This window comes from Mesocricetus auratus, unplaced genomic scaffold (assembly GCF_017639785.1).
Source record: "Mesocricetus auratus isolate SY011 unplaced genomic scaffold, BCM_Maur_2.0 Super-Scaffold_100010, whole genome shotgun sequence".
Classification (NCBI taxonomy): domain Eukaryota; kingdom Metazoa; phylum Chordata; class Mammalia; order Rodentia; family Cricetidae; genus Mesocricetus; species Mesocricetus auratus.
This window is the reverse complement of record NW_024429194.1, coordinates 67480509-67495050: the sequence shown is the minus strand read 5'-3', so window position 1 is coordinate 67495050 and position 14542 is coordinate 67480509. Positions and strand designations below refer to the sequence as shown.

The 14542-nt window shown below is 43.9% G+C and overlaps 1 protein-coding gene and 1 long non-coding RNA gene across 9 annotated transcripts in view; one reads left to right on the top strand and one right to left on the bottom strand.

Moving 5' to 3' along the window:
- The window catches only part of Asb8 (ankyrin repeat and SOCS box containing 8), a 32878-nt gene that overhangs the window by 3238 nt on the left and 15098 nt on the right, over positions 1–14542 (bottom strand). For 2 of the 7 annotated variants that reach the window (XM_040753892.1, XM_040753890.1), the window contains exons 2-3: positions 1742–1901; positions 260–364 (exon numbers count right to left, since the gene is read on the bottom strand). In XM_040753892.1, coding sequence (XP_040609826.1) covers positions 260–364; positions 1742–1870 — 234 coding nt within the window. In that variant the 5' untranslated portion in view covers positions 1871–1901. Of the gene's footprint in view, positions 1–259; positions 365–1741; positions 1906–4136; positions 4254–9045; positions 9142–14542 lie in introns of those variants that run through there. The other 5 variants (XM_040753889.1, XM_040753891.1, XM_005067171.4 and 2 more) reach the window with 5 other exon arrangements.
- LOC106020895 lies at positions 4384–8958 on the top strand. 2 transcript variants are annotated; one of them, XR_005880016.1, is made up of 7 exons: positions 4384–4731; positions 4923–5116; positions 5616–5976; positions 6561–6675; positions 7003–7122; positions 7220–7289; positions 8734–8958. It is a non-coding gene; the product is annotated as an uncharacterized LOC106020895 (long non-coding RNA). The 2 variants fall into 2 exon arrangements; XR_001196303.3 differs by lacking the exon at positions 8734–8958 and having other exon boundaries at positions 7220–7359.

Sequence of the window (14542 nt, the reverse complement as noted above, 5' to 3'; positions counted from 1 at the left end):
ACCCCCAGGTAGGCAGGGAAGGAAAGAGGAATAAAACTCCCTCTTGAAGCCATGCACAGCTTAAATGAAGGGGGGAAAGGCCAAGGGATAAAATCCTTAGAATCATCTTATGGATTTATGATTATACCTTGCTTTAGTAATAGATATGCCAATGTCACCATGAATTACAAAGTAATCTAGGGTGCTAAGGGAAATTCTAGGAACCATGAAGGTCACGTTCATGGCTCATCAATGTGAAAGTGTTGGAGATGTCACTCACCTCTGCTCCCTTTTCCAGCAGTAACTCCACACAGTCAGCATCGGACACCATGCAGGCACAGTGCAGGGGCTTCAGTGTGCCGTGGGTGCAGTTCACGTCTGCTCCCTATGGGAAGAATTCAGAAGCCGCAGAAGGGACTTGATGGAGAAGGGTCTCCTGAGCCTGAATGTACTTTAACTACAATTACCTATTATTTCTAGTAATTAATTCCAGTACTCAAACCAAGGGAATACTGAAAAGGAAAAAAAGGAAGTCATTTCCCCAGATAAAGCTATTAAGTTTCTCCACAACACAGCCTGCCAAAATGGCTATCCAGATACCTCTGAAGATATAGCCTTATGTGTAAAAACTGTGGGAAAGCTGGCCCAGTTATGAAAATAGGTCTCAGGCTGAAGTCAGAACTATCAGGCTCTTTTTGCAATTGAACAAATGACCCTCACTAACTATAAGGTGGTCTTAATGTTGTCATGTTTGCAATCTCTTCAAGGTGGCTCAGCATCACTCAAAGTATATGGTTCACACCAAAGCCCGAGTGACTCTACAGCAGAGCTAGATGAGTTACTTCTGCTGAGGCTTCTCACCCCACTGGTGCTGAGACAAGCTGTGGTATGCCTTCCTTCCACAGGTGTGCAACTCTGACCCAGAGAGATCCAAAAGTTGTTTTAAACCCGGTAGTGCAGAGTAACATGGTTACATTTTCCAAAACATTACTCTGTAACTTCTCTTTGGGTGAAGGGTACCAAAACTTTCTAAGGTATTAATCATGTGGCAGAAATACTGACGGCAGTGTTTTGAGATCAGAGAAAGTGTTTCCTTTCTTTTAAAAAAGCAGGACATGTATGTGTGTGTGTCCTTGTATGAGTTCTGCACATGAGTGCATGTGTCCACGGAGGTCAGACGAGGGTATCAGTTACAGGTAGTTGTGAGATGCCTGAGAAGGGTGCACACTCTCCATCACCGAGTCACCTCTCCAGCCCTTATTTTCTTAATCTGTAATTACTACACATTTTAGGGGACAGTGTCTGCTATAGAACTAAAACTGGTAGCTGCTGTAACCAAGCAGAAAACTGAAATCTCTCCCTGCAATCACCATCATCCAGGTTTGAAGGAAACCTCCCAGGACTTAAAACCTGACCTCTACGTTGCTCGCCTAGTAAGACCCTCCCTACAGCATGGACAGAAGACTCTGAGCTGCATGGGTTTCACACAGGTGCATGCACCACATCCCAACAGGGTTAGAAAAACAAAGCGGGGGGGAAAAAAGTCAAGTGGGGCGAAGTAAAACATATCTTAAGGAGAAAAACATCAGGGACATAAAGGCAGATGAAGCCAAGAGTTAGGGAAAGCATATTTTAATGATCATGCAACACTGATGAAGAGAGTATGTGTTCAAGGTTGCAACACCAAAACCTTTGGGGATTTAGCAGGGACTCTGACACTTCCCCTCCCAAAGGTCTGCTCTATCGAGGATGGCCCACTCACCCCTCTGATGAGGTCCTCTACGTTGTCATGTGGGAAGGAGCGGATGGCAGCGATTGTTCGGATCAGGCGTTCTGAGAGGGAATATTTGCTCTGAATGCTCTGCATAATGTACCACATACTGGAACTCATCAAGGCTCAGAGTATGTTCACATGCTCCAAACTGCCTGAAACAGAGACATTTTAGGCATATACACATTGCTGAGTATGCCTGTCCTCTGGGTTAAGCAGATTCTAAGGGCTTCCCACTATAAAAACAGATGTCAAGGAGCTCAGTGACTAATCAGTGCCACTTCCTGTAATAGTACGGCAGATTACAATAGTTGCTAGGATGTTAGGTAAACCTGGATACTCTCTGATGACTAGGACGAGATCTCCCTAAGAGGCCCAGTACTAAGAGCCCCATGGAGCGCCACGTGATCTACATGGCTAGCAGTGTGTAAGATGGGCTCTTGAAGGCTGAAGGAAACACTTTTCAGCCTCTGAATTCTTGTTGTTATCAGTATCACTTTCAGGTGCCTTACATATTTGCCTTGCAATATAGCTATGCATACATCACTGTTTTTCCATCTGAATTAAAATCAGCTGGACAGATAGGGCTTTGTCTTCTGCTCAGTAAAGCCAACTGCCTAATCCCATAAGATGGAGACATTTATACATATTGGTTGCTTGATGCCCAACACTTGGGAGGCAGAGGCATACAGAGCTCTGTGAGTCTGAGGCCAGCCTGATCTACAGAGGGAATTCCAGGACAGCCAAGGCTACACAGAGAAATTCTGTCTCAAAAAACAAAAAACCAAAGAAAATGCAAAACTGAAGAAAAATATAATAATATTGTAACAATAATGTAATAGATAAAGTATAATATTAAGCAGCTCCAACTCTTTGGTGTTTTGCTTAGGAATCTGTGTTTTTTTAACTATCAACCCCTCAAGAGTTAACAGGAAGCTTTTAAATTAGTGCCTGGAAGGTCCTCAATATACATTTGCTTTTTGTTTGTTTTGTTTATCCAGACAGGGTTTCTCTGTAGAGCTTTGGAGTTGGTCCTGGAACTCGCTCTGTAGACCAGGCTGGTCTTGAACTCACAGAGATCTGCCTCCCTCTGTCTTCCAAGTGCTGGGATTAAAGGCGTACATTCTCAATACACATTTGTTAAATCAATATTTGACTTGACTTCACACCATCCAACACTCAGGATCCATTCACCAAGCCTCTAGGTTAGGGAAGTTGCTGTCAAGGTGTGACCCAGAAGCAAAAGCTTGTGCTTTGGAACCTAATAATTTTCATAATTACACATGCAATTACTAATAGCACAATTATGAAACAATGTTTTCGATAATTCTGCAATATAGATTTGCTTTTGTGGTAGGGATATCCTTTTATACAATTATATACTATAGTATAAATTCTACTAGTTTCTTTCTGCTAATCAGTAACCATTTATATCTGTTTCAGGGTGTACAAGGCTGTGGGCACGTCTTGGCAGTAGAGTGGCTGCCCCTTAGAATTTGGCAAATAATTTTCTCAACTCCTAGCACTCAACACACACTCACATCCTCCCCTTCAAAAACATGGGGGGGGGCGCAAAAGCAGGTTTGAGTGTGGGGTCCCAACAATGGTGTGGACGGAGGGGCCAAACCTAGGCTATCTAAAGGAGTTGCCTTGGACTGAAGTAGCTCTGTTCAATTTCTGGTACACGGTTAAGCAGATGACAACAAACCCTGCACTCATTTTATGGGTTTTCCTGGATTCCAGGGTAAGAACTCTAATGCAGAGCATGGCGGGTGTTCATCTCCTGCTACAGTGAAGCTTCCAGTGAAACATTGTGACTTCAAATGAGGACAGCATTTGCACTGAGGACGGGTCAAAATAATCTAACCTGCAGCTTGACCCCTGGTGGGTCCTTTCCTTAGCTGGGGCTCACCCGCCCCATGCCGTTTTCTGAAAATACCATTAAAAAAAAGAAAAAAGCAATGCGGAGAGACACTCAACAGACCCAACTGCTCCTGCTCTGGGCGGGCCTGGGCGTCGCCGCCGCCGGGCCGTCGACCTGGACTGGGGCACCCAATCCCGGGACACCTGCTGCTTGCTGGAGGCTCGCGGTCGCCGGGCCTGGCCGAGCTCATGAGCCTGGTCAAGGGCACGACATTCCTGGACTGCGGCGTCTCTTGCAGCGGGAACCCCGGGAGCTCGCAGCAACCCCGGGAACTTCAGGCTGCACCCAGGGGCGCGGACACCGAGCTGTCCCCGCCCCCACCACCCCCAAACGCAGGGAACGGCGGCGCGGTCCGGAGGCTCGCAGCCCGGGCCGGGCAGGCGGCTAGGGACGTCAGCGGCTGCGGAGCTCCCGGCTGGGGATCTGGCTTCACACCGTCCCCACACCCACGGCCGCACTCACCGAACCGCGGGGCGCAGCTCGGTCGGGGAAGCCGCTGTCAAGCCGTGACCCGGAAGCAGAAGCGGCCAGCGGCCGGCAGCCCTGGAGTTGCGCAAGACGACCGAATTGCGTAGGCGCCTGCACGCTTGCGCAGACTCTCGAAGCTGAAGGAGCTTGGATATTTTTTCCCCCAAGGAGTCGGTTGCTTTTCTCCCGTGGTTGCTACATAAAAGCAACGGGCTTGGGCGTAATCTAGCTCACTCCCAGCCTCGGGCCTCGTGTCCTGGTCCAATGGTGGAGAAGAAATTCACAAATCCTGGCGTTCAAGCCTATCCTGTAAGGCTGCGTCCGTGTGGACCAGACAAATGTAGGGCCATCCCACTGTCAGCCTGTGTCTACATCCGAGAACGATCCTGGGCACCTCATCCCCATAGTTTTAGCACCATCCATTTCAAAGTGGAGCACAAGCTTCACATAACTGACCTAGTGAGGGCCTGGTGACTGCCTCTCTAATCGACCTGAATAAACCAGGTTATTTGAACCTTGGCGCTCACCACACGACAAAAACATTTCCATCTGTACCCAGCAGAGAGGGGCAGAGGATCGACAAGACAAGGTACTATAACCTGAAGAGTGGCTCTCTTTGGGCCCTGGCAGTTCTGGTTCGATGCCATGCACCAAGCAGCTCCGTGGAAGACTACAAGGCTAGGGTGTTGGTTCTGAGAATTAATTATTATTTCACCCAGTTTCTCTGAATATTAACTTTCTCCATGTTGGCTGTAATGATACAAATCCTTCTATTTCTAGGAATTTCATGTTTACGTAATTCCAAAGCAAAGGGTCTTGCTTCCAAAATGCTTACTCCGTTGCCCAAATTCGAACAGCTCTTTGACTATCATGATAAAACAAAATGGAACCCGTGAGCATTTCATTACAAAGTCGCAAAGTCTACAGTATCCGTTCCATTTTTACTTCTACCGGTACCTTCTTTATAAAGGAAGGTAAGGACAATGACGATTCTCATTTGTTATAAAATATTCAAACACACAGGAACAACTAGGAAGAATAGTAACCTGAAATCTTTATAACCATTTAGAAAACATTGATATTTTATCACATTTAAAATCTACTTTTGTTTTTCTTTTGTTATTTTTTTTCAAGATTTAAGTTGTTATTGATTTTATTTTCTTTTTTTTTCAAACAAACTACTCAAAAATGTCATTCCTGCTGCTTTGTAAGACTTTTTTTCCTGAGAAGATGGGATTATTTATCTTTATGGTATTCCCTTTCCCAGACTCATTCCCCAAATTTATTGACTGGTAAATACTAAAGACTATAAATTATGAGGAAAAAATAAGTATTTTATATAAATGAGTGATTGCATTTTGCCAGTAGTTGATAAAGTTATTTTGAAGTGTCTTGGAGACTTGGCATCACAACAAAGGTAAGTTTTAGATTTTCCTACTCACAGAACATTTACTGAGCTCTCACTTCTTATAGATTCATCTTTTCGGGGGCAGAGATGAAGTGTGGTTCCTTCTGATTAAGGATTGGAAGACAGAGAGCTTGCAGTTAAAGATCATCAAATCAACAAAGTCAGCATTGAGGAATTGTTCCGGCCACATCAACAGTCAATGTTGAAGCCTCGTTCTACCCCAAAATGAAACCAGGGAAGTATAGGAAGGAGAGAGGGTTTTATAGAGAAAATGTTGTGTTGTTGAGTCCCCTCTGCCCACTCACCCACCCAAATATTTCTTTCTTTCTTTCTCCTCAAGCATAAAATGAATTTCATTGGCACCGGCGAGCTAAAAAGGTGTTCCCTGTTGTTAGAAAGTCAAGAACCACATCAACATTTTCGCCTGTAAGTGAAAGAAGGCTGCACCCGCAGAGAATGGGTTTATCAATATGTCCTTGCACCAGATGTGGGCCACACAGAAGACAGACAACACAGAGTTGCCTGCCGCATAACGGGTGATCTAGAGGCATGGAGAACAAGCTGGCCTAAAGTCAGAGACAGACCAGAGGAATCCTAAAATCCGTAGTTTGTTGTAGGCCCCCACTTCCATGTCTCTAGACCAAATGCATTTACTTCAGAGGCCTCTAATGGTGGGAATCTCCAAAGAAGGCTTAAAGGCTTCCTTTAGGGGAAAAAAATCAGCTTCTACCATCTGTTAGATACAGTGCTGACCTTCTAAAGAGCAGTCCTAGACTCAGGACACATGCAGATAGAATAGCAGCAGGTTAATGGTGAAGGGAGCTTTGGTGGTGTGTGAGAAGGCTGAAGGTTAGCAGCAACCAGCCATGGACCCTACCTGGGGGGAAGGAGAAAACAGTCTTGGACTGACTATACCTTAGGAGAAGATCTGAGACTCTGACTACCATTTTGGACTGGAAACATTCTAATTACTAAGCAAACTAATCTAGATCATCTTTTTTCATTTCAAGGGACTGTTCTGTAAAAGACTATCAACTAACAAAGAATGAACCAAAAAATAAAGTTTCCATTCAGGAACCAAGGAAGATAACAACCTAACCCCTAGGCAAACCATTTGAAAAGATGGTAAGAGCTTAAAGTACAAAGTTGTGATTTGATCATATCCCATGACTCGTGCATTCCACGTCGGAACTTCATCCTAACTACTTACTGTATGTAGTTATTTCTGTCCTTTGTAGCTTGAATAGAAGTGATTCATGAGTTTTTGATTTGGGCTCTGTGTGTGTGTGTGTGTGTGTGTGTGTGTGTGTGTGTGTGTGTGTGTGTGCGTGCTGTGTTTTCCATAAGACCACAGGGCATTTTGCCCTCTTGTTCCTTCCAATTCTGTCCTCACGAAGGGCCCAGCAGGCGGTGTTAATTGGCAGACAGTCTAACTAGTGTTTCTATTTTCAGAGCTTCAAGTAAACTTGAGCTGGAAACTTGATAATGCTGTTATGGTTGTACCCGCTGCCGCTAGCAGTGATCAACACGGATTAGTATCCAGACCAAGTAGAGGCCGTGGGGATGAAACAGGTTACATATCTAATGTCCTGCCTTCTAAAACATGTGCATAATTACTTTTAGGAGTGAAACCGTCTTTCTTCTCTTATTGGCTCCAAATATTTTCCAGGTTTTCAGCAGATCCTTTGGAGTGACAGGAAGCTGGAGCAGAGGAATTCTGCATTGCTAGCGCCTAAGTGGTAACAGAAAGCCTTTCATGACAGCTTTCTGGGCTCTGGCCAAATTCATTAAATATGTTCCTGCCTCAGATCTCCTTCTTCAGAGTCACATGTCTCATGTTGATGGCATGTTCTTCCTAGAGCAAGGTCTTAAACATAAGGGACTTTCCCCAATACTCTTTTCAACCAAAAGAATGAAAGCCAAAGGGACATTTGAGATACTCTTAAACTTGAAGGAGAGAAGGGGTGGGTCAAAAATGATAGGATAGAGGAGAAAAAATAGGATCCACAATATAATCCACTATCTATCTAATTTGGGAAAAAAATAACTTTCTCCCACTGACACAAGATTATATTTTACCTTTCTCTGAACTTAGATAGTGTTTCTGAGCAAGGGGCATTCCATATCTCAGCCTTGGTTTACAGACCCATACAATGAGACCACAGAACACCTAACCCAAGGGTTCAGGTCACAAAACCTAGGCCATATTTGTGAAGAGAAGTTTTATATGCTCCATAAAGCATTAGAGACTTTTATCTATGCCATCTTGACATTAGTTTGCATTTGTTTAGAGAGATTGCCAAATGTTTTGTCTGTTTGGCCCCAATAAGGATGAGGCAGATTTCCTATGTTCATTCCTTCTGCACAGCAAAGTCCCAAGCACATAGCAGGCGTGCTGCTAGTTGTTATGTCAACTTAGTATAAGCTAGAGTCATCTGAGAGGAGGGGCCTCAACTGAGAACATGCCTCTATAAAATCAGGCTGTAGACATTTCCTAATTAGTGATTGAGGTGTGGTGCTGCCCTAGGCTAGTGGTTCTGGGCAATATAAACCCTCTTGCTGGGTGTTGGTGGCTCACACCTTCAATCCCAGCACTCGGGGGGCAGAGACAGGCAGATCTCTGTGAGTTTAAGGCCAGCCTGTTCTACAGAGTGAGTTCCAGGACAGCCTCCAAAGCAATACAGAGAAACTCTGTCTCGAAAAACAAAACAAACAAATACACACACACAAAAGAAAGCAAACCCCCAGCTGGGCATTGGTGGCTCATGCCTAGATCTCCGTGAGTTCGAGGTCAGCCTGGTCTACAGAGCAAGTTCCAGGACAGTCTCCAAAACAATACAGAGAAACCTTGTCTAAAAAAAAAAAAAGCAAACCCCCAAAATAGAACCTCCAGTGCTCGGAATGGGTTACATCTAATTGAGTTGTTGGTCAAAGTGGCTCCATGGAAAATGCCAAACAATCCAGGCTATAGCCAAGTCTGTTGGTTGCTTTCTAAAAACTGATGGCAACTCCATATTGCTGGAGACAATACCTATCTAACTCAATGAACACGGGAAGTCAAGCTGGTGCCTACCCAGAGCCTTCACCCCTGCTGACTAGTGTTCATGGTACTGGAAGGTATGCTGCATGCTACACCAAAGGAACTGGGTAAACACCAACTCAGCTACAAACTTTGATCTACAGTGGTGACCTGCCTGCAAGACACGCTGGTACAATAGTAGCACAAAAGCTGTGGGAGTGACCAACCACTGTCTGATTGGATTGAAGGCCCACTCCATGAGAGGGAACCTATGCCCTACACTGCCCAGACGGCCAAAAACCTGAGATGAGATACACCGTGGACCTAGGAAAAACCAAATACTATTGTTCTGCTGAAGATACATAGCAATAAAATGACTCCTGAAAGCATTCTGCCATGCATAGATCAGTGTCTCTCTCAGCCATTATCAGAGAGTCTTCCTCCTTTGGTAGATGGGAACAAATGCAGACACTCACACAACTGGACAGCGTGCAGAGGGTGAGAGACCTTGGAACACTCAGTCCTAATTGGGATGGCTCCATCAAATCCCTCCCCTCAGGGCTCAGGAAACTCTGTGAAAGAGAAGGCAGAAAGATTGTAAGAGCCAAGAGGACGGGAGGACACCATGATGCAGTTGAGTGATGTTACTACGGACTCACAGAGACTGGCACTATGCACGCATCCTATACAGCTCTAAGCCACAGGGGGTCCCAGTGTTGACAAGGGGAAGTAGACACAAGCCCCCATCCCTAACCCGGAATCTCTCTCCAACTGATAACCACTCTGTAACAGAGTCTCACTGGGTATACAAATAACACTTAAGGGCAGGCCCCAGGCCCAGCAGAAGATGGCTAACACAAAATAAACTCAATGGGCTGGGCGTTGGTGGCACACACCTTTAATCCCAGCACTTGGGAGGCAGAGGCAGGTGGATCTCTGTGAGTTTGAGACCAGCCTGGTCTACCGAGGGAGTTCAGGACAGCCTCCAAAACAGCACAGAGAAACCCTGTCTCGAAAAACAAAATAAATAAACTCAATGGTAGTTTTGGAGGTTTTGTCTTGTTTTTTCTTTTTTTGTCACATAATGATTTGTCTAGGCTTTTATGTTTTAAGCTTATGGATCTTTTTATTATATATTATGGTTTTCATCTTTTTTTTTTTTTCTTTTCAAGACAGGGTTTCTCTGTGTGGCTTTGTAGATCAGGCTGGCCTCAAATTCACAGAGATCGGCCTGCCTTTGCCTTCTGAGTGCTGGGATTAAAGGCTGCATCACCACTGCCTGGCACCATTTTGTTTTTATGAGTTTTCTCTGTGTGTGTGTGTGTGTGTGTGTGTGTGTGTGTGTGTGTGTGTGTGAGCACCTGTGTTTCTTATGCTGTTTCTTTTGCCACGTTTTTTCCCCCTGCTTTGTGCTATTCAGTTTTGATTGGTTTTCATCCTATTTTTGTTACTATTTATTATGTATCTCAGTTTGGATTCTCTCAGAAAGAGAAAAGGCTGTGGATTTGGGGATGGATCTAGGAGGAGTTGGGGGAAAACCATAATTAAAATATATGGTATGAAAACAATCTATTTTCAAGTAAAAAAATTCAACATGTGCTTACCATACAGCCACAAAAAACAAAAGCAGACTGAGGAAGCCATGAGGTACAGTAAGGCAGCAAACAACACTCCTCCATGGCCTCTGCATCAGCTCTTGCCTCCAGGCTCCCCTCACTGAACCATGACTCAGGATATGTAAGCCAACAAACCCTTTCATTCCCCAAGCTGCTTTTTGGCTGTGATGTTTCATCACTGCAATCATGACCACAACTAAGACAGTAGGGCTAGGTCAAAGGCCAGGCAATGTGAGCTACTGAAAAGTGACCTCTAAAGACAGGGAGGTCTTCTCGGACCTGAAAAGAAAGGGGCTCAGAGAAAAACTGACAAGGAGCTTTGGAACAATAAAGAGAAGGATGTTAAAAGGCACAGAAGTCAAGCTTAGGGCGAGTTATTCCACAGGCAGAGCAGCGTTTGTGTGTGGGACCAGAGCAGCTCCCAGGACACAAAGGTGTCTTTCAGAAACAGCCTGTTCAGAGGCTCCCCCACTTTTTGCTTTTAATTTTCTCCAGGGCTCAGGGGAATGAATGAATCATTGGGTTTTTAAGTGAAAATTGCCTTACATCTCTATTTTCATGTTTTTGTTTTCGTTTTTGTTTTTTGTCCTATAGAACTCCCATATTCTCCACTACCAGAAATAATTTTAAAATGTTCAGATCCTCATAGAGACAGAATGTTTGAGGGATTTTGAAAAAGAATTACAGCAAAACACAATTAATGTTAATGAAAATATTAAAATAAATTAAACAAGTTATTTTCCAAGAGCATAAGCAATGTAGTTTACCTGGCAAACAAACACTTAAATGGATGAATTTCTTGCAACAAATTTTTGTTGTTGTTGTTTGGTGTTTTGGTTTGGTTTTTTAATTGCTTTTCGGAGGGAAACAACAGAGTTTTGAAATGCCCACTTGCCTGGTACCACTGGATGGTCTAGATCAGTGATTCTCAACCTTCCTTGGGTCGTGGTGATCCTCAGTCTTAAAGCTGTTTTTGTTGCTACTTCATAACTGTATTTTTGCTACTGTTATGGATCGTAATGTAAATATCTGTGTTTTCTGATGGTCTTAGGCGAAGGGGTGGTGGCCCACAGGTTGAGAACCTCTGGCATGGCGTGTCTTAGTAAAGAAGCAACCAGATTGTCTGGAACCGGTTCTAGGGGCCTGAGAAGTAAATTAGGTTCCATCTCAGCTTTCTGTTCTGCGTGGTTCATGCCAGTTCCGGTAGGAATGAGTCTCCCCCTGGAGGACAAAGAGAGCATTTGTTCTTCCAGGCTGTTTCCCCAAAGTTCAGTACATGCCTTGACTCCTTAACTATTTGTTTTTTTTGATAGATTTATTCGGTTATCTTTCCATTCAGCGGGTACCTATTAAACACTATTACTTTGCTGTTGAATATGAGAGATGCTGAAGATACCACCAAGAACAATATAAACACGACCCCCCCCCCCCCATTCCAGGGAAATTACAGTTCCACATGAGAAATAAATATTACAAAAATCATTTGAAGGCCTAAAGAGTCACAATGGTGATGTGCCTCATAAAGCAAAGTGTGGTGAAATATTATGATTTATAAAAAAAGGTAAGCCACAAGCCATAGATCCTAGGCACACACCTTTAATCCCGGCAGCCGGAAGCTAGGAGGTGGTGATACACACCTTCAATCCTAGGACTCAGGGTTAAGAGATAGATGGATCTCTGTGAGTCCAAGGCCACCCAGATCTACACAAGATTGAATCAGCCTAAAAGAGAATTATAGCTCACACCTTTAATCCCAGGACTAGTGAGTGGTACAAAAGTCAGTATCAGGATTCAGTAGAGGCAGTCATTCTCCAGCCACAGCACATTCCGCCTGAGGTAGAAGTAAGAAGCTAATGACCAGCTGCATTGTTTTGTTTTGTTTTGGTTTTACGAGACAGGGTTTCTCTGTATTGTTTTAGAGGCTGTCGGTCCAGCCGGGCCTCGAACACACAGAGATCCGCCTGCCTCTGCCTCCCAAGTGCTGGGATTAAAGGCGTGCGCCACCACCGCCCGGCTCCCAGCTGCATTGTTTTTCTGATATTCAGCTTATTTCATGTAACATAGTGGCCTCTGGGTCTTTTATTATCTGTCTTACTGAAAAGCTGCAGTGAAATAAATGCACATACTAAAATCTTAGCCCCTAGGATGGTAGCATTAGAGATGAGAGGGCTGGAGAGTGATTGCTCATGAATGTGACTAATGTCCTTATAAAAGAGAAGTCAGAGAGAGCCTTCTTCTGTAAGATTAAAGTAAAAGAATGATGGTGTATCAAAAAGTGGCCCTTACAACACATGAGTCAGCATCTTGATCTTCAAATGTCCATGACTGTGATGAATAAATTATTTATAAATGACCCCAGCACGCTCTATTTTGTTATGCTGCATAGTAGAATAAGACAGAAAATTGAGGAGTGATAGGACTGTTCAACAAAGGACACTCTTCAGGGTGAGAGGTCAAGACAGTTTCCCAGTGCAGATCTGGAAGCTGGGTGGGAAAACCAGATTAAAGGTGAGAAGGTTCAAGGAGAGATGCAGAAGGAAATCAAACACCCAAGAGCACCAATACTTGGAGAGGCAAAGAGCATAGGAGGCTCGAAGAAGAGGAGGCCAGAATGGAAAGTAGACCACACAAACGGAGGCTAGGAACAACAGGGAGACCCCGGAACACATGGAGCCTTGGGCGACACATTGGAGCTTCTGAACTGTGAAAAATGGGAGCCCTGGACCAGGCTTTTTTTGCGCGGGGACGGCAACCAGCTCCCAAATCTTACTAGTTTTGAATGCTTGGCCTTAGCTTTGCCTTGCTTCTGGTTAGCTCTTTTTCTCTTTATCTACCTTTTGCCTCAGGGCTTTTTACCTATCTTCTTTCTGTATATCTTACTTTCACCGCTTCCTGTGCCTGGCTGACTGGCAGCTGCCTGCCTGGTCCCAGGGGTGTTCTCTTTCTTCTTCTCCTCCCCCCTCCTTTCTCTGTCTAGCTACTGACTGTTCTGCTTTTTATTAGACTAAGCAAGCAAGGTGAAACAGCAAGGCATCTTTTCATAATTAAACAAATGTAGCACAAACAAGTGTAACACATCCTTATGTCGTTAAACAAATGCAACATAAATATAACACACTCTTACACAGTTAAAGTAATATTCTGAAGCATAAACTAATGTAGCACACCTTTACACAGTTAAAGTAATATTCCTCAGCATAAACGAATGTAACACACTTTTATGCAGTTGAAGTAATATTCTGAAGCATAAACAAACGTGGCACATCTTTGCCCAGTTAAAATGATATTCCACAGCAGAGTCCACTACTAGGTTTTATGCAAGTAAATCACCATGCCTGCATTTTTAAAGGGTCACTCTAGATTCCTGAGAATCTTTATACAGGGGCTGGACAAGGATCAAAGAATTGAAAATAGTAGTCTAAGTGATCTAGGCAAAAATGATGGGAGCTGAAAGGCAGCTGCCACATAGGGGTGGGAAATTTTGATATATTTTAATGTCAGAATTAGTAGGGGTCAGTGGTGATTGTAAGCTTAAAGTGGATGATAGCCAAAAATGGCCCCTTCCCCGAACTCCCAGGACCTTGGGTGCTCATGCATGAATTAAGGAGCCACTTACAAAGCAATGGTGGGAAGAAGATGACCTGAGACAATTTTGATAGGTTGGGACAACCTGTTTCATGGTAGACTTATCACCTATTTACTGAGGCTCCTACTACATGTTGAGCACAATGCTTGGCACTAGACACTGATGGCTGGTAAGGGAAGGTGGTCTAATATCAATTGCTGGGACTAAAGGCATGTGTCACTATGCCCAGCTGAGTTCTGTCACCTTAATGAAGCTGAGTTCTGTCACTCAGCATACTTGCTATACAGTGGCCGGGCGTTGGTGGCACACGCCTGTAACCCCAGCACTCGGGAGGCAGAGGCAGGGGGATCTCTGGAGTTCGAGACCAGCCTGGTCTACTGAGCAAGTTCCAGGACAGGCTCCAAATCGTGTCTCGAAAAAAAAGAAAAAAAAAAGTAACCAAAGTGGTTGAAGAAAATGGAACTTTAAAACCTTTGATCAAAGGAAAACTTCAACATTTCCAATTAAATATAAATATTACATTGCCACTAAAATACAAGACAATACAAGGGAGAAAATTACAGAGAAAGCAAAAAAGCTAAATAATTAGGAAATAAAATCAAAGCACAAAATGTCCTAATTGTTTCAGGAATACAAAGATAGGTCAATGTTAGGAAATCCATTAATATAAGTAAGCGTTGTATATAAAAAGAAAAACCTTGTTATTATCTCCACAGATGCCGGAAAACGCATTTGAAAACTTCAAAATTAGTTCCTACTACAATAATTTTC